Source organism: Rattus rattus, chromosome 11, assembly GCF_011064425.1.
Source record: "Rattus rattus isolate New Zealand chromosome 11, Rrattus_CSIRO_v1, whole genome shotgun sequence".
NCBI classification, from domain to species: Eukaryota; Metazoa; Chordata; class Mammalia; order Rodentia; family Muridae; genus Rattus; species Rattus rattus.
The window spans coordinates 30,123,697-30,150,478 of record NC_046164.1 but is presented as its reverse complement, the minus strand read 5'-3'; the positions used below and the strand labels follow the sequence as shown (position 1 = coordinate 30,150,478).

The 26,782-nt window shown below is 47.1% G+C and overlaps 1 protein-coding gene and 1 non-coding gene across 2 annotated transcripts; one reads left to right on the top strand and one right to left on the bottom strand.

Annotated features, from left to right (window-relative positions):
* Positions 1-5,949: 5,949 nt before the first annotated feature.
* On the bottom strand, positions 5,950-6,053 carry LOC116913049. The gene has a single exon (XR_004389584.1). It is a non-coding gene; the product is annotated as a U6 spliceosomal RNA (small nuclear RNA).
* A 4,604-nt stretch (positions 6,054-10,657) lies between these two features.
* Positions 10,658-26,020, top strand: Ociad2 (OCIA domain containing 2). Its single transcript, XM_032916525.1, has 7 exons — positions 10,658-10,758; positions 13,407-13,533; positions 17,367-17,463; positions 19,939-19,992; positions 21,802-21,849; positions 22,686-22,803; positions 25,427-26,020. The coding sequence occupies exons 2-7, from the start codon at positions 13,468-13,470 to the stop codon at positions 25,506-25,508; spliced, it is 465 nt and encodes a 154-aa protein (XP_032772416.1). The 5' UTR covers positions 10,658-10,758; positions 13,407-13,467; the 3' UTR covers positions 25,509-26,020.
* The last annotated feature ends 762 nt before the right edge of the window (positions 26,021-26,782 follow it).

Genomic DNA, 26,782 nt, shown 5'->3' with positions numbered 1-26,782 from the left:
ACACACACACACACACACACACACACACACACACACACACACACACACACACAAAGAGAGAGAGACAGAGACAGACACAGACAGAGACACAGAGAAAGACAGAGACAGAGACAGAGAGACAGAGAGAGACAGAGACAGAGAGACAGAGAGAGACAGAGACAGAGAGACAGAGAGAGACAGACAGAGAGACAGAGAGACAGAGAAAGACAGAGACAGAGAGACAGAGAGACAGAGAAAGACAGAGACAGAGAGACAGAGAGACAGAAACAGAGAGACAGAGAATTTTACTCTACTTTTAGTTATGTGTGTACAACTCTGTGTGTTTGTGTGCACAGGACAGCAGAATGTCCTTGAAGTCCAGTAGCGGGCACTACATTCCTCTGGAGGTACAAGTAGCTGTGAGCTGCCTGACTGTGTGCAGGAAGCAGAACTTGGATCTCCAGCAAGAACAGTATGTGCTCTTAACCTCCCAGCCATCTCTCAGCCTCTAGAAAAGCAGTCTTTGGAGTTAACTGGGTTAATCAATAAGTATCTAATGTGATCTGAACTTCAGTTCTTCCATTTTTCCCCCTGGGATAGCATCTCACTGTGTAGCCAAGGCTAGCCCTGGACATTGAACTCATGAGCATTCACCATGATCTCCTGTATGCTGAGACGCCAGACTTTATTCTCTTACGTTCTCTTGGTTTTTGATGCTGCTGTGCTTGGGGGATTGCGAAGGTCATGACATTCCCTCCTAAACACTTAAGCATGCAATTAAAAGCAGAAAAGGTACACCCTGCATAATGAAAAGAAACACTACCAAGCCCAAGGAGCCATTATCACTTTAATGACTTTTATAGCATTTATGACTCAAGCCATAGTCCACTTTCCATCCTTGCCCCATCATATCATAGCTATTTCAGCCGGAGAAACTAGGGCCCAAGGAGGCAGTGGGCTGTGTCAGGTGGTTGAGTATCTTTAATTCTTTTTTAAAGATTTGTTTTGTCTGCGGTGAGGAGATGGGCACACACATGGAAAAGTGTCCAGGGATGCCTCCTCATCCCCTGGAACTGGAGTTTCGGGGAGCTGTGAGCCACCCTTATGGATGCTGAGATCAGGACATCCTCCGGAAGAGCAGTAAGTGCTCTCCACCACCGAGCCACCTCTCCGTCTCCACTCCACTTAAATTCTCTTACTATGAAAAGGTCACTGTTTCTACAATGTTGATTTGCTGAGAGTCCCAGAGTTGTCCTGTGGAAAGCCTCATCTTTGGGGTTTGCCTCCTGGGCTTGGCCATGTGCTTGTCTGCACTTTACTGTCTACCTTTCAGGTAGCCTGCTTATGCCCAATAAGAAAAGAAAACAAAGCTCTATCTGCAGGGCACCATTAGTCTGTAAAAGAATTGGTAAGGTGGACTTCGTTAAAACTAGAAGTGCCTTCTCTACAAAGATAGTATCCAGGGAATGAACTGGCAGGATATAAATAGGAAGGAAAATATTTGCAAGGCAAATCTGATAAAGGAGCATTATTTTTTAAAAGTTTTTCCAAGAGCCAGACATGTTGATATACGCTTTAACCCCAGTATTCAAGAGGCAAAGGCAGACAGAGCTCTGGGAGCTGGGATCTGCCTGGACTACACAGAGTTTTCCAGGCCAGCCAGGGCTACACAATGAGACACCGTCTCAGAAGAAAAATTGCTTTTAAAAACTCAGCAATCAGAAAACAAAGAGGAGCAAACTGGGGCCAAGTGCCTGGTGGTTGGGCGCTTGTTCAGTGCATCCAAGGCCCTGAGTTCCATCTCTCATATCCTTTAAAAAGGTCAAAAGGACCACAGACTTGAATAGACAGCTCACGGCACACGCACATGTGTGTGAAGCAGCACTCCATCTCTTGTGACCTCAGGGAGCCCAAAACCCCACAATGAGATGCTAATGAGCACACTGGGAAAGCCAAAATTCAAGGTACCAACGATATCAGGTTCTGCCAAAGATGTGACTCTGAAAGGACTCCATGCACCCTGGGTGGAAACGTTCAGCCACTCTGCCTTCCTCGCAAACAGACGCAGCAGTTTGGTTCCTTGGTCTTCACCCAAACTGAAAACCTACATCCATATCTGAACTACATAGATGTTTATAGCCTTTACTCACAATTACCCCAAGCTGGAAGCAATTTCAATTTCTTCAACAAGCAGGTGATGGATAAGTAAACTGGGTACCTCTAGATAAGTGATTACTAGTTGTGTGTATGTGTGTGTGTGTGTGTGTGTGTGTGTGTGTGTGAGAGAGAGAGAGAGAGAGATCGATCTGTGTGCCTGTGTGAGCTATTAGCAAGGCACTTGACATTGACCTCTGACCTCCTCCGCATGTACATGCATACATGCACCCACCCACATGAGTGTATACACATGCATACATAAACACATAAAGAAGGATGGTCTATTGTGGACAACCCAATTGTCAGTCGCCAGAGCCCTGTCAAACAGCCAGATGAAGCGATGGACATCAGTCAGTGATCTGCCTTTATCATTCAGATAAAGGAATTAAGAGAAGTCAAGGATGAATTCTTGGGGGATTCTGGGAAGGTTCGGTCAGTCAAATCTGCAGAGTAGAAAAGCAGGCTAGAAGAAAAGAATCTTTGAAGGTTAGAACGGAGAACAAACAGCAACTGATGACTAAGGAACCTTCTTCAGTCATCTCTGGAGCTGAGTCACTGAGTAACTCCTGTATGAATAACAAGTATCTGAGACAAGACCCAAAATAACAGCTGTGAGGAATCGCATCCTGGAGAACCGGGGGCCTCTGCGGGAGACAGCTTTGTGAAGCAGACTCCACCGTGCACCGCAGAATTTCTGTTTTTGTCTTCAAGGCTTTGTGACATAAGGTGGGACTTTATGGCACACGCTGTGATTGGAGAACCCGGTCTAGCCACAGTTGAGGCACATCAAAGTGGGGCTTAGTTGCTCCGGCAACCAGCAATACAAAGACCCATGAATCATCAGTCCAGCTTGTTCCCAACTTGCAGTCATAAAAGACCTTTGAATCTTCAAAGGCCATGAGCCTAGCTGTGCTGTGGATGCTCAGGATATGGTCCTGCAGAGAAAATCTTATTCAACTTAACCAAATACAAAATGTTCCTGTGGCATTATTGAAGTGGACTTGATAGCCAAAAGGCCCTTCTGGTATCCTATGTATTAATTATTCCCCATCCCTGACTTTGGTAGACCTGTGGGCACATTATAGCTGAGGAATTTCTGTTCACTAGAATTTTAAGGAAGGCAGTGTTTTTAGGTCTCTAAAGGAAGCGTCATGTTCAGAAGCCCCACCCAGAAATTCAATCTCAAAAATTTGATGGAGGTATGACGGATATTTTCCATAATACCTATAGAGGGGGGTCAGGATGGGGTCATAGGGGATTGGTTAGGGTGGAAAGGATTCTGGAAAAGTCTTTTTAAAAGCAAGTCTTAGAACCAGGTGCATGACTCAGCAGGCAAAAGCACTTGCTGGTAAGGCTCGCTACCTGAGTTCAGTCCCTGGAAGCCGTGTAAATAGGCCAGGTGTGGTGATGGGCTTCTTATCCCCGCATTTCTACAGGGATATGAGAGGTCAGTCTGCTAGAAGCTTGATGGCCAACCAGCCTGGAAACAAGGGAGACCCAGCCTTGAAAACAAGATGGGAGGGGAAAACTAATTTGTAAATGTCCTCTGACCTCCTCACACACAATGATAAATAAATTTGTTTTTAATCTTTTAAAGTAAAAGCAAGTCTTCCTTCCCAACCTTTGCTTAGTGAGGTTACTGAAGATGTCTTTTTTTTTCTTTTAAGATTTATTTATTTATTTGATGTATGAGTACACTGTCATTCTTCAGACACACCAGAAGAGGGCATCTGATCCCATTACAGATGGTTGTGAGCCAACATGTGGTTGCTGGGAATTGAACTCAGGACCTCTGGAAAAGCAGCCAGTGCTCTTAACCGCTGAGCCATCCCTCCAGCTCGAAGATGTCTTTTAAAATGGACTTATGTCCTAGGAAGACCTCAGTCTGAGGCTCAACTTTATTGTAAGGAACCGTCACGAGAAAAATCAAATTCCTTCTTCCGGTTCAAACCTAAGCCAGGTGGGAAGGCAGCTCTAGGACAAGGCTTGGGACAGACATCGGGACACGAAGATGACAGCGTACAGGTAAGCTGAGGTAGACACCTGTCAGGCTGCCTCGGATGCACCATGCACTCTATCTGCCACCCCAGGACCGCTTTGGCCGCTGCTTATCACAGACCAAGAAAAAAAAAGCTTTGGAATATTAAAGCTGTTTGCTGTTAGGATGTCCATTTTGGCTTTTGGAGGTGGGGAGAAGGAAATGACGTGGCACAGTAGGAAGGCAACAGACACTCATCTTCATAGTGCAAACGCACCGCACTCGGTCCAAAGCTGTGTGGCTTTGTCTCTCGCTGAAAGTTAGCACATCAAATCCAGATGCTGTTCACACAGCCAGAGCCCTGGGCGATGGCTCCAAAGCCAGGCTCAGTGCTGGCAATGGCCTGGGCTGGCAGCCAGGCCAGTCCACTGGGGAAGAGAGACCCCGGGTCCATCTCTGTGAGACACCTCACAGACGTGAGCCGATCTGAGCGTATGAAACTTGACCTTATTTACTCCGCAGAGAAGCAAGGAGTGACTCATAGGACCCTGTGATTCACAGAACTGCTTGCAGAGCTGGGCAGATGGCAAATGGAGAGTTGGGATAGGGAAAATCAAGACAGGATAAAGACTGATCTGTCTCTTCACAAATGCCCACGATGCCTGCACACATATTACCTCCACAGGGATTGGCCAGAGCCCCCTTCCAGAGGTGATTTGGGGAGTCCTTGTATATTCTCATTTTGCATTTTTAAACCTTTTTTTTAACACTTATTTACTGGGGGAGGGGAGGCTGCATGCCACAGTGCACACCTACAGATCAGGAGACAACTTGCAGGAATCAATTCTCTCCTTCCACGTGTTTTCCAGGGAGAGTCAGGCCTGGGGCAAGCACTTTGACCCATCTCCCTAGTCCGCACCTGCATTTTGAAGTAGCCTTTTCCGTAGTAAGGCCTATGGAAGCAAGGCCACCCTCCCAAGCTTCCGGGCTGGGTTCCTCTCTACCCTTTGCACACCTTTCCGTGTGTGCCAGCCTGCCTCAGCCTCACAAGGCTCTGTGGTGTGTGGACACAAAGCACAGCATACAGATTAAGACGCAAATCACTTCGGCCCAGATCTTGTCACCGCCACTCCTCCAGTTTGCTTTTTTCTGTGCCCCATTTATTTAACCATTAAGTTCAGGTACCAGTGCCTATTTCTAGGTGGGTTTTTTCCCCTTAAAGACTTACTTACTTCATGTATGTGAGTACACTGTCTTCAGGCTCACCAGAAGAGAGTATGGGATCCCATTAAAAATGGTTGTGAGCCACCACGTGGTTGCTGGGAATTTAACTCAGGGCCTTTGGAAGAAGAGTCAGTGGTTTTGTTTGGTTGGTTGGGTTTTTTTTTGTTTTGTTTTTTAAATTTTTTTATTAGATATATTTCTTCACTTACATTTCAGATGTTATTCCCCTTCCCGGTTTCCTGTCCATAAGCCCCCATTCCCTCCCCTCCCCTCCCCTATATGGTTATTCCCTCCATACATCTCCTTTACTGCTCCCCCATTTCCCCCTGCACTGGGGGTCCAACCTTGGCAGAACCAAGGATTTCCCCTTCCACTGGTGCCCCAACAATGTTATTCTCTGCTACATATGCAGTTGGAGCCCAGGGTCAGTCCATGTATAGTTTTTGGGTAGTGGTTTAGTCCCTGGGAGCTCTGGTTGGTTGGCAATGTTGTTCTTATAGGGTTGCAAGCTCCTCAACTCTTTCAATCCTTCCTCTAATTCCCCCCAAGGGAGTCCTGTTCTCAGTTCAGTGGTTTGCTGCTGGCATTGACCTCTGTATTGGACATGCTCTAAAAATATGGAAAACTTCACAAATTTGCACGTCACCCTTGCGCAGGGGCCATGCTCTTCTCTGTATTGTTCCAATTTTAGTTTATGTGCTGCAGAAGCGAGCATGAGTCAGTGGTTTTAACCACTGAGCCATCTCTGCAACCTCAGGGCTGTGTGTGTGTGTGTGTGTGTGTGTGTGTCTGTTTGTGTGTGTGTGTGTGTGTCTGTGTATGTGTGTGTGTGTGTGTGTGTGTGTGTGTGTGTGTGTGTGTGTGTGTGTGTGTGTGTCTGTGTGTGTGTGTGTGTGTGTGTGTCTGTGTGTGTGTGTGTGTGTGTGTGTGTGTGTGTGTGTGTGTGTGTGTGTGTGTGTGTGTGTGTGTGTGTGTGTGTGTGTGTGTGTGTGTGTGTGTGTGTGTGTGTGTGTGTGTGTGTGTGTGTGTGTGTGTGTGTGTGTGTGTGTGTGTGTGTGTGTGTGTGTGTGTGTGTGTGTGTGTGTGTGTGTGTGTGTGTGTGTGTGTGGGTGTGTGTGTGTGTGTGTGTGTGGATCTGTAACTCTGTTGTTGGAGGCTCAGTTGTGTGGAGTTAGTTTATGTGTGTGTGTCAGTGTGTGTCATGTGTGTGTGGTTTGTGTGTGTGTCCACTGTGTATCTCTGCAGCCTCCAGGGTGTGTGTGTGTGTGTATCTGTAACTCTATTGTTGTAGGCTCTTTGGAGCACTTGCCTGGTATGCACAAAGCTCTGGGTTCCGTCTTCATTGTGTTCACGGTAATCCATGCCTGTAACCTCAGCAGTTGGCGTGTGGAAGCAGGAGAATCAGAAGTTCAAAGTCATCTTTGGCTACACGGTGAGTTTGAGGCCAGCTCTGGGTTACATGAGATCTTGCCTCAAGGAAACAAAAGAAGAAAAAATGGGGGAAGCAAAGAGGGGCGGAGAAGAACAGCAAGAGAGGAAGAAAACTTAAATTTCTAATAATAAGTGGGCATTATCAGTCTCTCAGGACCTGCGTTAAGGTCAGTGTTGCCTGTATCAATCATGAGCTCATCACAGGCAGATGCTCGACAGATTAGCCTTCCCTCAAGGGGCTCACAAGGGAGAGCGTGACAGTGAGTGATTGCTGGTTCTGCCTGTGAGGACAGCAGAGGGAGAGCAGGTGCAAAGCAAGGGGCTCTGGGCTCAGCCCTGCCACTTCCTGGCTGTGTTGTTGAGTTACTGTCCCCTCCCACAGGACTGCAGTGGGATTCGGTTAAAGACCACATGGGGCCTGTAGATACTGCCATGACTTGGGAATGACTTGAGGGCAATCCTTACCCGACTCCGAGGGTTTGTGTGTCGCTTCCTCAGAGTGGCAGTGCTCGGACACAGGGCCACTCTTAGACTGCATTGCAGTTGTTTTCTTGGGCCTGCGCTTAGTTCCTGTGAGTGAGTTGTTATAAAATACCTAGTTCCCGAGCTCATCTCTGGCTTTGTGTCTTAAGATCATGATGCCTCCCAGCCCTCAATTGTCTATTATGCAGCTCTGGATATCCTAGGACTCACTATGTAGACCTGTAGACCAGGCTGGCCTCACACTCACAGAGCACACCTACCTCTGCCTTCCCAGTGCTGGGATTAGAGGCGTGCACCACCACACCTGGCACCTTTCTGTATAAAGTACTCAGTTCTGGGTAATTTGTTATAGAAACATGAAAGCTGGCAGGTGGTGTTTGAAATACGACGTGTGTTGCGTTTACTAGAAATGACTTACATGGGGAAGAGGGGCTGGCAGGCATCCACCGAAGGATGCTTGCTTGGGGAGGATGGCTTGGGGAGGAGGGCTTAGGTTAGGAAGGGGGCTTAGGTTAGGAAGGGGGCTTAGGTTAGGAAGGGGGCTTAGGTTAGGAAGGGGGCTTAGGTTAGGGAAGGGGGCCTAGATTGGGAGGGGGGCCTAGGGGGTGGGGGGCTTGGGTGGGGGGGGGACTTGATGAACTGCAGGCACCACTGAGGGTAGTCCAGCACAGAATATTGTAGGAGCTGGTGTTAGGAATGTTGGTCACTACACCCCTATGTGTCTTAAATTGTTGACAGGTTTTTCCTAGAACTGACTTCAAGGCTGAGTCTTTAACAAGTGAAAGGAGAGTAAAGAAGTAGATCAAAGTTGAACCAGGCTGAGGGAAAAGCAGAAAGGAGGGAGTGTCAGTCATTCAGCCTCTCCCTCAGAGGGCCTGAGGGCTGAATCATACAACGCCAGCTAATGAATCTGTTGTTTCCTGGGAACAACACAGGACTGCGGAAACAGTTCGCACCAGGGTCTGCCGGGAGCAGCTTGGCACATTCTAAACTAACGACTGAGAATCGGCTGTGCAGCCATGCTCCTCAGGCCCTGCTCGATGCTGAAGTAAAGACTAACACAGACTTCATTCCACACGTAAGGCTTGTAGGGCCAAGTCTGGGTCGATTTATTCTAACTTCTCATTAAAGGTCGCTCCTTTGTGGAACTGTCTCATGTTTTGTCACTCTGAGCATGCTTGTACAGGGATGCACCCGAGTAGTCAAACAAGTCTTATTTAGGGAGTCCGTGCTGTAAGCGTGACAAAGGGTAATTTCTAGCTATTTAAAGCATTTTACTGGAACATTCTGGTGGGAAGAGATGTAAATAAGGCACGCGCATGCACGTGTGCTCGCAAGCACACACACACACACACACATTCTCACACACACACACACTCACACACACACACACATGCACGCACACACACGCACACTCCAACACTCATCACAGCAAGACGGTGTAGGGTAAATGCCACTTACGTTTTGTGTGAGGTGTAAGGGAGACAGCTCATCTATTTCACACGTACACTTAGAAAGCTCAACTCTGAAAACCACAGAACCACAGAGGCTTATTTCTGACTTCTGGTAACAGAATATAAAATTAGCAGGCCTCTATTACCTTTAATTTGAGAGTAAAATGGGGTCAAGGGCAAATGAAAGACCACAGGGAGAGAATGCAGTGGGCTTTGAGAGGGCAGGTCTGCCACTGTCTGCGAGGGAGGGAGGGAGTGTCATCTAAGCCAACAGTATCTTTTTAAAAATATATTTACTTTAGTCGTGTGTGTGTGTGTGTGTGTGTGTGTGTGTGTGTGTGTGTGTCACAAGTGCTCACATCTGCCCACAGAGACCAGAGGAAGGCGTCTTATCCCTTGGAGTGGAGTTGGAGGCTCTTTCAAGCCTGACTCCAGTCCTCTGGAAGCGCAGCAGGCGCTCTTAACCGCCCAGCTTCTGGAGGGTTGGGGAGGGAAGGTGGATTTGTAATCAATCTCGTGTTGCCAATTTCAGAGAGGCAATCTTTAAATGATTAACATGTCTGCATGTAGAGTTGAGCAGAGATCTGATCTAGAAGGCTAAAGTACACCTTGCTGAGCTTCGGGACCTCCCAAAATGGAAAAACTTAAGTCAACTAAAGCAAGCGGAGGCGATGCTCTCACGGCTGTGCTCCTGTGCTCCTTCCCAGTGGATGTAACTGTGCCCTGAGAGGAACTAGCTTTGTCCTGAGCCTGAAGGACCAGGCTGGAGACCAGGGTAGAAAAGGCCATGCCAGGGCCTGGAGAGATGTTCAGGGGCTGAGAGCACCTCTTGCTCTGCAGGGGACTTGGGTTGGATTCCCAGCACCTGCTTGGCAGCTCACAAGCAGCTGCAACTCCAGTTCCAGGGGATCCAACGCCCTCTTCCGATCTCCATTAGTCACAGGATGTTGGTTTTGACAGAGAGTAGGAATCCCTGTTCTGATATATGTTTTTTTTCTTTCTTCCCCTCCCAGGGGCTGGGGACCTAACCAGGACCTTGCGCCTCCCCTAGGCAAGCCTCACCACTGAGCCAAATCCCCAACCCCAGAATCCCTGTTCTGAAGGTTAAAGCTAGATAATGTGTTTCGCTTCTGGACTTGTAAACAGCCAAAGCTCTCCTACAGCGTTGCGATACTGGTCAGTCTCTGCAGACACAGCATCTGTTCAAAAATGCTTGTTCACAACACACATTTACACAGGTACATATTTACATGCGTATACACACATTCACACACCACCACTCACATCCACACCCTCGCTCATCCTCCTATACACCATCACATGTACTAACACACATACATACTTATACTAAGTCACACACAATTACATGGACATACATACATATACATAACACACGCTCATATATACTTACACATACTCACATATATAGACACAGGTTTATACTAATACATACTAACATATACTTACATCCACACAGACACACATAGATAGTGTACTCCCATACTTACATTCCCACATACATAGGCACTTATATTCACACATACTAGGATACACACACACACACACACACACACACACACACACACACACACACACACTTCTGTGCCTTGCCTTCCCCTCACAGGCCAGCCATTGGGATGGGGAAAGTTTGGCAAGGGAAGGCAAAGGACCAAGGTGGGCTGCGATTGACTGACTCCCTCGGGTTGGGGACCCTACCGGGTTGTCCACAGCACAGTGCATTCTGAGGTGAATGCTTAAGTGCGGCCCAGGGAGGGGGTTCAGGGAAACACAGACAGTTGCAGTCGCCTGTGTTTTTGTCGGGAGGACTGAGTCACGTGAAAGACAACGAGGCAGACTGTACCAGGTGTCAGGAAGAGACAGGGAAGCGGGGGCTTCTAGAAAGTGCTGGATTCTCCCGGTGTCACCAACAGAGAACGAGACTACAAGTGGGGGCGGCACTTGCTGATTCTTGCTGGCGACGCAGAGGTGCGGGGCGGAGCGAGAGCAGGAAGAAAGAGGAAGGAGGGAAGAAAGGAAAAATCGCGAAGAAAGGTGAGGGGAGAGGGGCCCTCAGGATGGGGCGGTGGGCGTGGACGACGCGGGGGGGGGTTGTCTGCTGTCATCGTAAGTGTTGAGGGGGTGGGGTGGGGGTGGGGAGGAAGCTCCGCCTCGGTAGCACCTACCTGCTCACCCACCGGTATCGGTGAACCCACTGAGGGTGGGCTGCCAGCGGAAGAGGTAGCCTGGGGCAGTGTTTTTCTTTCCCGGGTCCTGGGACTTTGGCAGCCTCAGGGCCGGCGCTTCACAGGCTGTGCCTCTCCGCGGGGGGCCAGTCTCCAACCCTTCCCCGCCTGGCTCCTCTCCAGGTGCCACCAACTCCTGCGACCCCAAGCTGCGGTGCCGACTTGGAGTTTTGCTGTCAGCCTTCTTGGAAGGGCCTAGCCTTGAAATCTAGCTAGCTGATTCTGGGCCAACCTCCCCTCCCCCACCACAGACTGGGTCAGGCACCCCTAGTCCAGACCTAAGTGTGTGTGTGTGCGCGCGCGCGCGCGCGCGCGCGTGCCCAGAAGATAAGGCTTGATTAAAGGAAGCAACTGGGTTCTGGAGGGCCCAGCCCACCAACACTGAGGTTGCTTGCTTCTTGAGATGTATGTGGGTTTGGCTTGTGGAAAAAAAAATCTAATTTGTCTATATATAGGTGGCAAAGATTTCCTAGGGTCTTAATTCCTAGAAAATAAGATTCCCAGGGCCACTCTGACGACTGCTCCCCTACTGTCCAGACACCCACCCCTGTTCTCTGGTCCTGTCATCCTTCCACAGCTTAAGATTGCTATGCCCAACATTCAGGTGACAAAGTTGAGGCCCAGGCACTTTATGTTCCTTGGTCCAATCCTTGGGACCCACAAAGAAAGTCAGAATTAAAATTGGTGTGTTGCAGGACATTGTTCCAGACTTTTAATGAAGCACTCGGATGGCAGACAGATAGATCTCTATGAGATCTAGCCTGCACAGGGAGTTAAAGGGTGACATGGTGAGACTCTCTCTCGAGGGGAGGGGTGCACACAGTCAGGCTGTTATTACCATCTCCAGTATCTAACACTCCATCTCCAGTATCTAACACTCCAGTATCTAACATCATGCTACTCCCCAATACGAGGCACCCAAGATGAAATGTACAGGGAGAGGCCCTGGGCTTATATTTCTTGCCACTGAGTCACTAATGTAGGAAACACGATTCTCTATGAGCTGTCCGTTTAGTGGGAGAGTCGATGGGGCCCAGGCCTAGGAACAGGAGGCTTGTGGTCCACTTGGAGCACATCTGTCTTTGCCAGCCCCAGGCCATGCAATCACAGTTGATGGCTCCTTCCATGGTAGTTGCATCCGCCCTTCCCTCAGTTATTTCCTTGGTCGATGGTCTTTTTATTTGCTTGTCAATCCTCCTTTGGGTTCCGTGTTCACGTTTTCCAGTTCTCTCTGTAGAGGAATGTGTTCCTAGCTTTAACGTTCGTCCCTATGATGGTAGTTTTCAAATTCATCTCCCCAGCCTTCCCTAATCTGAAATTCCAGACCCAGATCCGCCATGTTAGTCTTTACTGGATAATTCCAGGGTTTGCACCCACCCCGAGCTCCCAGTTCCCAAATCCGATATTTCCTAAGCCAAATCTCTCACTTTCATGCTTCTGGAAAAGATGTCAGTTTGGGTCTTGGGGTTCTTATCTAGACAGGTTAATCACTGCCTAAACGAGCTGCCCGACTCCCGGACTCCCCCTTTGAAAGCTCAGGATCAGTGTGTCCTGCGGACTGCACACCTGAGGGGCAGGACAGACCTTTATCACTCTCCTTCCTTAGTGTCCTGTGCTTGCCTCTTGGACCTTCTGCTGGTGAGTAACTACCGACTCCCAGTCTGTGTTCCTCGTACACTGAATTTCTTTTGGCTCTCATAGCCTCATCCTTGGCATAGCAAAGACACTCAGCAAACATTTGAATACTTATTAACTTTTAATAACACGTTGAGCCATTTTAAAGACATAGTTTATAGGCAGTAAAACATGTGTGCAATAAAGCCCGTCACTGTTGGTGAGCGCAGGTTCATGTGTTTATGCGGTGTGTATAGATGTGTTTTGGGGAGTCACTAGAAATTGGGATCCTAGGGACTGAAGAGACCTAAGGTCAATTCTCAGCACCCACTTTAGGTAGTTTACAGATGTGTATGTGTAATCTCAGCTCCAGGCGGGGTTTGACTCTCCAGCCTCCATTAATACTGATCCATTATTAAAAAATTTTAAATTGGGGTTGGGGATTTAGCTCAGTGGTAAAGCGCTTGCCTAGCAAGCAAAAGGCCCTGGGTTCGGTCCCCAGCTCCGAAAAAAAAAAAAAAAGAAAAAAAATTTTAATTTTTTTTGTGGGTAAAAATGCTTTCCACCAAACCTGATAACTTATGTTTGATTCCTGGGACCCACAGAAGAGGAGAGAACTGACTCCTGCAAGTTTTCCTCTGACCTCCATGTGTTCATGACGCAATGCGCCCCCACGACACCCCCAATAATAAATAATTGTTTAAAACCTTGAGTTTCGAGATAGCTGCAGGTGGAAACTAACAATGAAATGAAAACAGTGGCGTCGATGTGAGGGGTGACTTGAAGCCTGGAGCACAAATATTCAGACCCTGTGTGTACAGTGAGTCTCTCCACTTCTCTTAGTCACCCGGGACACGGAGCGCTCAGAACACGCAACGGGGATAGAAGAGCGAGCGACAGCATCATGGCCTCAGTGTCCACTCACGGGAACCAAGAGAAAAGTCACCACTTGCCGCCCCTGAGCAAGCAGGTACGCTTTCGCTTGAGATTCTGCCGTCTGAGGAAAGCGATCACACAAGACTGTCGCTAGATCCTGTCCTTGGAGAGTCATCCATGACTGTGTGTGTGTGTGTGTGTGTGTGTGTGTGTGTGTGTGTGTGTTCCTGGCGTGGAGGCCAGGGATTGATGTTCACCATCTTCCTCAGTCAACACCATTTCCAAAACTATGCATGTGTTCGTTTATTTATCATGTGTGTGTGGCAAGTGTGAGGCGGTCAGGGGACAATTCGCAGGATCATTTCTCTCTGTATACCACGTGAGCTCAATGGGTTGATCTCAGGTCACCAAGCTTGGTCGCCAGTGCCTTAACCACCCCAGCTCTCCTCTTTCTGCCTTGAGGCAGAGTCTCTCACTGAGCCTGGAGCCCAGTGATTCAGCCAGACCAGCCGGCCAGTAAGTCACAGGTGTCCCCCTGCCTCGGCTTCTTTAGTACCGAAATTACAGACACATGCCACGTCATCCCGCTTTCTAAGCGGTCCTGGGGATCCAAACTCTGTCCCGCTTGTGTGGCAGGCATGTTACCAGCCAAGAACGCTCCTGACTTTTGTCAAGCACTTTTTTCTCAGGCCGGTTCTTTGTCAGATGGACACAGGCAGGAGGAAGGAGGAAGAAGATGCGTCTGCTGCGTTGTCTTGAAGGGCCTGTTAAAATTTTTGTTTACAAACTCTTTACTCTTCCCCCGTTAGGATCCAGCTTAACTCACTCCGCACAGCAGTCGGACTGAGCAGGCGTTCTGAGGCAGAGCGAAGCCATGGTTTGTCTCTAACAGAAAGACCCAGAGCCTTGTCTTCCCATTCTTGCCTCCCACGGTTATTATCCCGAACATATGCTGTGCGTGCTGCTTTCGGCATAACGGGGCTCATGATGATGGCTAATTAGCGGGCAGATCGAGAGCAAGAACGCCAGCCTGTTAGGAAGGGGCGTCGTGGCTCAGGCGCCTGTGGTAAAAGGAGAGCAAGTGTTTGATGAGTGACTGGAGTTCTCTGGAGTTCTCTGGAGTCAGCTTTTCAAGTGTAACATTGTTTCTGGGTGGAGAGAGCACTTAAGCAACAAATGCTTAAACGGGAGAAATAGACAAGTGACAGCAGCAGCTGCATTTGGACACCCGAGCTGCCCAGTAAACTAGACAATCCTAAAACATTCATGGCTTCTGTAAAAGATCTCCCGAGCCCCACTTACGGAGTATTCTCTGATCATGAGTGCTGGACTCTCAGAAATTATGATGGTTAGATCTGTGTGTGTGTGTGTGTGTGTGTGTGTGTATAGTGTGTGTGTATATGTGTATGAATGTGTGTATGTGTATATGTGATGTGTGTGTTTGTGGTGTATTTGTGAGTGTGTGTGTATATGTGTATGAATGTGTGTATGTGTATGTGTCTGTATGTGTATGGTGTGTATGCGTATTTGTGAGTGTGTGTATATATGTGTATGAATGTGTGTGTATGTGTATGTGTGGTGTATGTGTGTATTTGTGAGTGTATATGTATATGTGTATGAATGTGTGTACATGTGTGTGCGTCTGTGAGTATGTATTTGTGAGTGTGTGTGTATATACGTATGAATGTGGGTATGTGTGTGTGTCTGTGTGTGAGTATGTATTTGTGAGTGTGTGTGTAAATACGTATGAATGTGGGTATGTGTGTGTGTGGTGTATGTGTGTATTTGGGAGTGTGTGTATATGTGTATGAGTATGTGTGTGTGTGTGTGTGTGTGTGTGTGTGTGTCACCTTATACATGTTGGGAGGTTTCCTTTATTTCTGCCATGGCTATAGACAGGTCATGGTCCACTGCAGAGTGTTGTGGGTACCCCTTGTAATTTCACACGTAGTTAACCTGAAGCTGGTCCTCCATGCTGCTGTCCAGCATTGTGCGTAAATACCACACTGCTTCTCAGTAGCCTAGGACAAGTTTAAACTTCAAAGTGTTTAGAGTCCCCACTGAACATGTATCACCTTCAGAACATGTGTCTTAGTAAGGTTTTCTGACCAAGAGAAACTTGGGGAGAGAAGGATTCATCGTCAAAGGAAGTCAGGGCAGGAACTCAGACATGGCTGAAACTGGAGACGGGAGTCATGGAGGGAGCTGCTTACTACGGGCTCCCCCAGTCCAGCCTCTGCTCTTGTAGAATCCAGACCACTAGCCCAGGGTCACAATAAACAATAGGTTGGACTCTTCCCCTATGGAGGTCGGTCTCTCTCTCTCTCTCTCTCTCTCTCTCTCCCTCTCAACAGAGACCCTCTGTGTAGCCCTGGCTGTCCTAGAGCTTGCTCTGTAGACCAGGCTGGCCTCAAATTCACAGAGATCTGCCTGCTTCTGCCTCTGAGTGCTGGGGTCAAAGGTGTATGCCACCTCCACCCAGATGGAGGCCTTTTTGTAATTGAGGTTTCCTCCTCACACGACTTTAGCATGTGTTGAGTTGATGTGAAGCTACGAAGCACAACATGCTAAAGTAGAATAAAGTTTACATAAGTTTACAAAATGCCTGCTGTACAGGCACAAGGACCTGACTTTGGATCTTCAACATCGACATGAAAATCCTGGTGCAGCAGCACACGGCTGTGATCCCAGCGCTAGGGAGACAGGGATGGGAGGGTCCCAGAGGCTCCCCAGGCAGCGTAACTGAGTGAAGTGAGCGCTGGCATTCAATGAGTGATGCTATTTTCAAAACCAAAACAAGACAAGACAATACACACCAAACAAACAAAAAAATAGATAAAACATAGAGATACATAACCTCTGGCCTCCACACATCTGCATGTATATGAAAATGTATACTAACATGCAACACGCACACACGAGCGAACACATACGCACGCAGACACACAAATATGAGCCTCTAAGTCAGGGCCATCTGTGTTTACCCTGGAAATGTGTAGGGGGAGGGGTGCTCACTCTGCGGATCTAGAGTGTAGACGGCAACTGGGTTCCACCAGCGTGCATTGCCATAGCTGCTGGCTGCTGGGAGCCATGCTGACCTCTGCATTCCTCCACTGGGCTGTCAGGAGGGACAGAGAAAATGAGGGAGAGACCTGTTTGCACTATTATAGAATCATAGGCTTCACAGGGTCCTCTGGCCCTGTCGGTGCATTGGAGTGTCTGTGTGCTGAGTGTGAAAATGATGCCAGGAAATGGTGATCAACATCCATATAACTAGCCACAAGCAAAGAATCGAAAGCAAAATGAAAATAGACCCGACAAAAAACAACAAATCTGTCTTCACCAAGGACGCAATACTGAGCTGAAGCTTGAGACCCCAGAGGCCCAGGAACAAGCCAGCATGGTGATGACAGTGCACCTCGGAGAGCGCGGAGAGCAGGAACCCGGTGCCTGCAGTAGTCAGCCTAGGAGAGCTGGCTACACACTCAGGTCTCTGAGCTGCCCTGTCTCTTTTTTTTCTTTTTTTTTTTTTTTTTTTTTTTTTTCTTTTTTTTTTTTTTTTTTCGGAGCTGGGGACCGAACCCAGGGCCTTAAGGCAAGCGCTCACCGCTGAGCTAAATCCCAGCCCAGCTGCCCTGTCTCTTGAGCAGAAATTCCATCTTGTCTAAGTCAATGCACCATGGCCAGCTGGAAATCAGTGGCTAGGGGCCTCCAGTCTGTGCCGGGAAATATCCCATTCCCCTCCAGAGGATGCATAGCGAGGCTTCCTTCCCCACCTCAGTCTGTCACTGTCTAACTCTTGTTTGTTAGTTTGATGTTGTCATAGGATCTCACTATCTAACCCAGGCTGTGCTTGAACTCAGGATCCTCCTGCCTCAGCCTCCCAGGTGCTTGGGCTCAGTTAACCCACAGTGTCTTTCTTTACAGAGCCTGTTGTTTTGCCCCAAATCAAAGCTGCACATCCACAGAGGGGAGATCGCCAAGATAATCCGAGAGTGTCAAGAAGAGAGTTTCTGGAAGAGAGGTACTGTCGTCACACTCTGGGTCTTAATTAATAGTTTAATAATCATCAATTCAACAATAAACTGTTTGATTTAATAAAATTAATAAATACATTAATTAATAATTGATTTAATAATTAAATGTTGTAACAGTAGAATGCCTTCATGTCTCCTTGGAATAGCATCAGGATAACCAATTAATTTTGAGCAGGAACTTTGCCTAAGTCCGTAAAGAACCTGGGTGTTTACTTATGGATATTTAGAGCTCGATTCTACACTCTTCTCTTCAGGCAGAGATAATATGCAGTTATCCAGCACTTTACCTCACGCAGTAAAGACAGACACACAGGTGACTCTTCACGGAAGTAAGAACGTGGGGCAAAAATATTATGTAGTGGGCATTTCTTCCGCAAAGTAGACCGCTGCAAATTCCACCAGCATCTCGGTTCAGACGTGGTGGCAGGGTCATCTGGACTTTGAGCCTCACACACAGGGAGCCGTTCAGAAAGGACCTTTGATTGGGCAGGAGCTGGCAGCACCCGTCGATATTTCTCTCTACTCACAGTTTTCTGCTGAGACTCGTCCTCGTCCCAGGATCGCCTTACATAAGACAAGGCTGTGAGATCAGGCTCTATTAAAACCCTTTTGGGTTTAAAAAATTCATAATTTGACATTTGAAAGTGGCCCCATGGAACCCTGTCATCCAGCCCCGTGCTGGGGACGTTTCTGACAGACTTGATATCATAAACTGTCTAGAGTCTGTATCATCCACGTTACAAGTCGGCATTCGTCACGCATCACTGTGCTTACTGGTTCTCTAGAACCCCATGTCTTTTTCTGATACTCTCTGATCTGAACCAGGAGCTTTACTGACCTGGTAGATTCACACGGCAGTGTGGCCCATTAGTTCGCCATCTGCCTCCTGGCTGTAATGAGAAAACTGCCTGCCACCAGACTCGTTCTCAGTTGCTAGGAGAGGTCAACAGCTTATTGCAGCTCTTTGTTTCTGAAGAGGCCATCTGACACACTGTGGGAGAGCTAGAAGCCCTTCATGTCAGGATCAATTGCTTATACTGGAAACCTCAACTAAACACTGCATGTGCTTAGCAGAAATGTCTCCTTGGCAGATAAGGGGACAAAATGTTATGGAAGACAAAAATCAGAAGAGAAACAACAGGAAACTGCCCTAGATGGAAACAGATTGGACAGTCAACACAGTGCATAGTCCTGGGGGAACCTGCAGCTGTGAAGGACATTCTTGGACTAGGTGGAGAGATTTGAACGTAGATTGTATGTTAGAGACATCATTCCTCTTGAGTCTGAGTATTCAAACAGAAATTTCTTGACTATGCTCGTGGTACTGTGGTAGAAGCTCCCTGTTGAAAATCTTCAGTAATAAAGAGTATTGGTATTTGCAAACAGCAAGTGGCTCAGAGAAAGAATAATAATGACAGGAATACAAAGCAAAATATAGGGATACATCCAGAGAATGTAACAAGAAAACTGGCTGCTACCAGACTTGTCTCGGTTGCAAGGAAAGGTTAACAGCCTATTGCAGCTCTTAGCTCTCGGTGATGAGGCTAAAAGAAGGCTCTACAAAAGTCCATGATATTGCTTTTCAACTTTTATGTTCAGGATTGAAAATATCAAAATATAGATGGGTAGGATGTTGCATGCTTTTGTTCCCAGCACTGGGGAGACAGAAGCTGATGGACCTCTGAGTTCTAGGCCAGCCTGGTCTAAGATTGAGTTCTAGGACAGCCAGGGTCTACACCGAGAATCTCTGTCTTGAAAACCAAAGGAAGAAACACACACACACACACACACACACACACACACACACACACACACTCCAATTTACAGCTAAACACACACATTGAGAGACCAGTGTTGGATGTAGCCGCTGGAGTCAACATGGATGTCAGGGATCAAGTTGAATGTGGGTGCAGGTTTAGATTAAGGCTGTGCATCATGCTAGGGTACTGAATCCCAAGAAAATTCTCCATGTTGTTTTAAAGAAATACTTGTCGAATAGTAACGTTATGTTACGTTGGCCACGCCTTTAATCCCAGCACTTGGAGGCAGAAGCAGGTGGATCCCTATGGGTTCGGGTCCAACCTGGTCTCCATCCTGAGTTTCAGAAGAGCCAGGGCCACATAGTAAGACCCTATCTTGAAAACTAAAAGTGAGTAAAACTCACTGACAAGTTAGGTAAGAAAAAAAAAAAAGCTTAGAGTAATTATCCCTATTCTAGGTGAGGGGCTGAGCGATCGTCTGTTAAATTGATTGTATTTGGTGCGGGTGTGCACTCACACGTGCACGTGTGCACAAGTGGACGACAGCTTAGATTCACTCCTTTCACCTTGTGTGCCCCGGGGATCAGGCTCAGGTTGCCGGGCTTGGAGACATGTTTGTACCCATTGAGCAATCTCGACTGCCCGGAGGGACCATGTGTTAAGACACTAATACTGAGGGGGCTTTGTTTGTTTGTTTTACAGCCCTGCCTTTTTCTCTAATAAGCATGCTTGTCACCCAGGGACTGGTCCACCAAGGTAAGAGGCAGCACCCACGAAGGCTTTAACTTCAGAGAGCCCAGTTCCTGTGGCCTTCCCACAAACCTCTGGATGTTTATTTTACTGGTTGGAAGATTTTTTGCTTCATGCAGGCTTTTGCCTGTTTTTAGCTGAAGTTTCTGGCTCTACAAAAAGAGCCCCTCATCTTTGGAAAGACTGAATGTATTTAATTACTTGATAAAGAGACATTTGAGTTCCAGGTGGCATTAAGGTCGTTAGCTGACTTTAAAATAGATTATCATTGGTTTATTTCTCATCTAAAGAGGGACTTGGGATGGAGAAGGAGGCCAGGGGGCGTAACTAGAGAGATGCTAGTGGGCAGTGTGAGGTTTGGAGGCAACAGGACTGATTTCAAAGGCCAGGGAAAGGGCCATGAATGTGGAGGCTAGGGATTCCTGTTGCCATGACAACAAGGGCTGCTTAAGGAAGGAGGAGCTGCTTTTGGTTCTTTAAGAAAGGATGTAGTCTGCCTTCGTGGGGAAAGGCGGGTAGCAGGATCATGAAGCAGCTGGTCACATTGTAATTAAAATCAGGAAGCAGGAAGTGGGAAGGAAGTGCTGAAGGTTCAGGCAATGAATCCTCAACACCCATGCCCAGAGACCGTTTCCTTAGTGATGCTCTACCTCCTAAAGTTTCTAGCGCCTTCCAAAACAGCATCCTCAGCCGGCTCTCACTGGGTTAAAATCAAGGTATGGCTACAGTTGTGTTTCTCCTGGAAGTTCATCTTCTTCCCCCTCTCCAGCTTCTAGAAGCCACCTACCCTTCTTGGCTGGTGGTTTCTTTCTATGTCTCTAAAGCCAGCTACGCTGAGCCAAGCTTTCCCACCTCGGATCTCCTCAATACCATTCATCCATCACTGTGATTATGTTTAACCCACCCAGCCCATTCAGAACCATCTCCCTAGTTTAAGGTGATCTGACTAGGCAACTTAATTCATTCTGTGCCTTAATTTTTCTCTTTCTGTAGCATAATATGCCCAGAGTTGCTAAAGATTATGGGACAGACATATTTGAAAGCCCACTAGTCTGCCTAGTGCCTAGCATGAGCTACAGTGTTTGCATTTAGAAACTGTAATGAGCTAGGCATGGCGACATCTGCTTCCAGCCCCAGCACTCAGGAGCAGCGGCATGTAGATTTGTGAATTGGAGGACAGTTTGCTCTACAGGGCAAGTGCCAGGGGAGCCAGGGCTACATAGAGAAACCTTGTCTTAGAGAGAGAGAAAGGGGGAGGGGAGCCAGACAGACAGATCATTAAGAATTAAATTTAAATTTCAGGGCTGGAGAGATGGCTCAGTGGTTAAGAGCACTCACTGCTCTTCCAGAGGACCTGAGTTCAAATCCCAGCAACCACATGGTGGCTCACAACCATCTGTAATGAGATCCGATGCCCTCTTCTGGTGTGTCTGAAGACAAGCTGTCTTCAGTTTATAAAATAAATCTTTAAAAAATTAAATTTCAATGAATATACTATGAGCCCCTGTTGAACTTCTTCTGTCAAATCAGTCTTAAAAGTAGAGTGCAGTGACGAGTCTCTGAATCAAGTTAAATCAGCCTTTAATTGTGGGTTTCCTACTGTTTTCCACACGTTAAAACCAAGGTTTACCATTTGCCTAAGATAGCCCCTGGGAGTTAACTTCGACCACAGATCGAATCGCAACTCCTCTAAAACCATTCTTCAGATTAATGATGTGCTCATTTTGGAAACGTTGCATCTTGGGCCTTGATATTTTCCTTACACAATTAAATAAATAATTAAGTGAAATAATACATTTCTATATTACATTTCAGGCTATTTAGCTGCTAATCCAAGATTCGGATCATTGCCTAAAGTTGCACGTAAGTCATATTTACAGATGAGGGATGGGGGCCTAGGAAAATGGCTGACGTACCAGGCCTCAAGTTCATTCCCCGCACTAAAAGAAAGGAAAAAGTAGACTCATTTTGGCAAAGTGTATGAGAACTGAGGAGGCGAGTGCCCAGCTGAAGCACGTTGCCTGGACTGATCCTTACAAGGCCCTTTCTTTCTTTTACCAATGGCCTACAGCTTCCTGGTTCACCCCAACACTTTCTGACCTGCTGGTTAACAGCAGGAACTCGGGCCACTGCCTTCCCTAAAGCACAGGCAGACACTGGCAAGATGTATACGGCTTTCTTGGTGTCTATGTGAGAGAGGCTCCAGAACTCCTGGGTTCCCAAATCTGCGGGGGGCGTCGGTCCCTACTGCAAATTCTGGGTTTCATCTCCTTGATACACATAGATGGTTTTGGGTAGAAGAATTCTCCAGGTCATGAACGGAATCTCCTTTCCAGCTGGAGAAGATTTCTTTTACAGGAGGTCCCTCTCTTTATTGACTCCAGGGGCAAGGGTAGGGGGAGCCCCAGGAACATAGAGGCTACCTGCAGGCACAACCCAGACTCCCCCTCCCCTGTCCCCTTCCAACCTCAGCTGGGCCATGCCCTGGATGCCCACTCTAGGACAGGCTCCGTGTGCGCTCTGTCCTGTCCCTCCTGACGTCAGCTCAAAGCAGAGATCAGAAAGTCTCCAGAGATCAGACCTGCCCCCAGTAGAGGCTCGCGTGACTGTAAAAGGCCCAGTGTTCAGAAGGCGTAGCAATGGTTAATGGACAGGATGCTGAGGTCTCGATTGTCTGCCTTTCTCACCTGCTTTTACAGTGGCTGGTCTCTTGGGATTTGGCCTTGGGAAAGCTTCCTACATAAGAGTGTGCCAGAGTAAATTCCATTCCTTTGAAGATCAGCTCCGCGGCGCTGGCTTTGGACCCGAGCACAACAGGTTCGTGGTGATGGAGGGATTGTATTATGGTGATGATGAGATAGTGTATATGATAATGACAGAAGGGAAGTAGCTGCGGTTAGTGGTGAAAGCCTTTAGTCCCAGCACTGGAGAGACAGAGGCAGGAGGGTCTCTGTGAGCTCAAGGGCAGCCTGGTCTACACTCTGAGTTCCGGGATAGGCAGGACTCCGTAGCCAGACTTTGTCTTGAAAACAAACAAAAAGAAGTGAAGTGAGACTTTACTCACTATAAGATGAAGCACGTTAATAATTTTATTTCTTAAGGAAAATCCTTTAACCCTTACGCTTTGATTTATTACTATTGAACTTCAAGAATTATTTATTATTTAACTTAATCACTACTAATCATGCTTCTTAATGTGCATTTAATGAATACCTACTGCATTCTAGGCCTTGTAAAAAATCTCTGAAGGAGGTTGGGGATTTAGCTCAGCGGTAGAGCGCTTGCCTAGCAAGTGCAAGGCCCTGGGTTTGGTCCCCAGTTCCGGAAAAAAAAAAAAATCTCTAAAGGATTCATTGCATAGTAGCTCAACATTTAAAGTCTTCTTACTACAGAACATTTTAGAGTCTTTAATCTCTCTCTCTCTCTCTCTCTCTCTCTCTCTCTCTCTCTCTCTCTCACACACACACACACACACACACACACACATTCTGATAATATTCTATGGGGACATAAGCAGTCAGGTTAGAATGCACAGCAAGTCCTCTGCTCCTGGGGTTTGAAAGTCAGTTCTACTACAGTTTTCTTGAACTCTAGGCTCCTTATCTGTCTAACATAATGACCAGAATAACTTCCCTGAGGTGTTGTGAGGAAGGAAAATGATTATTCATGACATTCAAATAAGTACTATTTTTATTGTCCTGCCACAGAAGTAGTTAGTTAGGGGCACAGATCTCTCACTTGTCACAATGGGCTGCATCTCTTATTTTAGAGACCATCTCATGTAGCCGAGGCTGGCCTCAAACTTACTCTGTAGCTCAAGGATGACCTTGATCTTCCTATCCTCCTCCCTCTCTCTCCTGAGAGCTACCACGGCCGGTACACACCACCACAGCCTGTTGTCTATGGTGCCATGGTTGAAAACAGGGCCTTGTGTTCTCCAGAAAGAACCCTACTGAGCCTGTCACAGTTTGTTCTACTTGAGGAGCCCAGCAGCAGCAGCAGCAGCAATGTTGGGCTGGATGTCAAGGTCAAACTGTCTTCCTGGTTGTCTGACTTTAGAATGCTGTAGTCCCTGCTTGGTAGACACGGATGGCCTTTAACCATCACCTCTACACTGAGTTACCCACAGTCCAGAGCTGGGCATCTGAGGAGACATTGGTGGTCATAGGAAGAAGAGACTTCAACATCCAGTTTATTTGCAAACCCTGACATTTCCCTTTATGGTTGCAAGGCCGTGGGAAGCATTAACTCTGTGTACGGACAACTCCAGGTTGGCTCCATCCTGGCAAAGCTGTGCTTTGGACTCACCTCACAGTGCAGTTGGCCCAGGATTCTGATGTGTGCAGGCAAAATAGAGAAAGGCATTGTCAGCAAAGGAGGCGTTATGATGACTCTTCATTTCCTTTTCCTTTTTGGGAGGTCTTCTTGCTATTAACCCAACATCAGGTTCTGGAACAATGATGAAATCTACATTTTTTTTTCCAACAGCCATACTTCGTGTTTCAGCTTTTTATTCTATAGCTGTTTTGCCTGCCCACTTCTGGCATTAAAAGCCGCACTCTGGGCTGGCACCAGTGGGAGGTAACCGGAGGTTAAGCCCTGTGTGAAAGGCCACTACCCTTTCACCTCAGAGGCAGTAATTCGCAAGGCCATTTGATTTTTCTAGCAAAGTAAAAGTGTAACAGCCTCCTAACAATGTTGCAGTCCAAGAGGCAATGCGCACATAATGTTACTTTTTAGGCAAATATCTCACTATATTACCCCATAGGCCTCTTCACAGCCCAAGTCCCCAGCTCTTGGACTACAGGAGTAAGCCACTCCACCTGGAATACTTGGTGATTTTTGTTGTTGTGGTGGTGGTGGTGGTGGTGGTGGTAGAAATTACTCCACCTCCAGGTCAAAGAGTCACAGTGTTTAGCTTTTATGTAACCCTGAGCACAAGTACAACCATGTGTCTCAACATAAACATCATTATTGAAGGGTATTTGGATAATTGTAACCTAAGAAACTATTCAATTTAAAAACAACAACAGAAAAAAGGTAAGTTAGTGAACTATAAAATCAAATGTGTCTCTATGCATTCCTTACTGTGGTAAGATGAGTGCTTGGGAAGCTAGGAGATGGAACACACACACACACACACACACACACACACACACACCCCCACACACACACACACACACACACACACACACACACAAACAAACACACACACACACACACACACACAAACACACAAACACACACACACACACACACACACACACACACACACACACACACACACACACACACACACACACACACACACACACCCCCACACACACACAAACACACACACCACACCCTACACACACACACACACACACGCACGCACACACACACGAAGAGTTTCCGTTGTCAACACGTGAGTCACCACCTGTTGCTGCTTCTTTTCCAGGCACTGCCTGCTCACCTGTGAGGACTGCAAAACCAGGCGAGGATTAAGCGAGAAGGCAGAGTCACAGCCATCTGCTTCCTAAACCGAGGCTGTGGTTTCCAATCATTTTTAAACCTCTGACTTTGTACACATTTAAAATTTCAAGTGTACCTTAAAATAATATACTTCTATCGAAACAGAAACCTTGTAATTCTCTCACCCCTCTGAAATGCTTGCTGTGGAAGGATCTCGATTGACTTGAGCATGGTATAGTCTTCTCTTCTTTAAGAAGACATTGGGAGCTGTCCCACACTACCCAGGAAAGAAGTTAAAGCCCGCCTTGCTTAGAGCTTCCGGAGAGATCTTTGAATAGCTTCTGGGTCATCCTTCCCTGGTTCCCTCACTCTGATTTAATCTTTATTTTCAGTGTTTTAAGTTTTTTGGTAGAGAACAGGAATGGATGATGTGGAAGTTAGTTGGGACCAACTAAAGTCTAGAGCTGAGATCTGTAACTCAGTGTTGAAGCATTTTCTACGAAAGGGTCACCATTCAAACCTATGTAATCAACAATGTGGTCAATATGACTTGGTTCATCACGACGGTGGAGCTGTAAAAGTGACCATCATCTATCCATAGGTGTCCTGCTTGGCTCCTGGGCCCATTCTCAGGGTCAGCACCCAACAGTGGGTCCTTTTACCCATTATTAGAGACCTCAAATAAAAAAGACAACTTCTTCACCCATTCCCCCAGACAGCTTCCTAGAAGGACTGCTGGAGGACTGAATTAATTCTAGAAATGAGAATCTCTGGGAACTTTTGGGAGCTCAGAGGCAGCCAAGGCAATGATGTAAGATGGACCCCCAAACCAGGTCTGTTTATGGGAAGTGTGGTCCTTCCTTTTTGGAAACTTTTGCTTAAAGGCAAGTTAGCTGAGCACTGTGTGAAAGCTGTTCTTAGAGCTTTGCAGCTTCTCGGGGGAAAATGCTTTGTCTATACATCACCATTTAAATAAGGGGTCTGTGGGGTATGTGGGGTGTGTGGGGTGTGTGGGGTGTGTGGGATGTGTGCGTATTTTTTACTCAGCACACCTGCAAGCCTAAATCATGGAGGTAAAAAGGGATATTTCATTAGAGGTTCATGTTTGATGTAAAATATTTCAGTTTAAACATCAAAACTATTTTTGTGTGAACATTGAATGGATTTGCCTGCATTGATTTTTATATGACCTACCCTGTTGACAGTCAATAAAATTCTATTTCTGAAAATCAAAAGGCAGAGCCAATATGCTAGCTTTTTCTTATGTTGTTGTGTTGGGCGTGGAGTTCGGGACTTTGTAAATGCTAGACAAGTGTAGGAGGCACAGAGGTCCTTGTGCTCA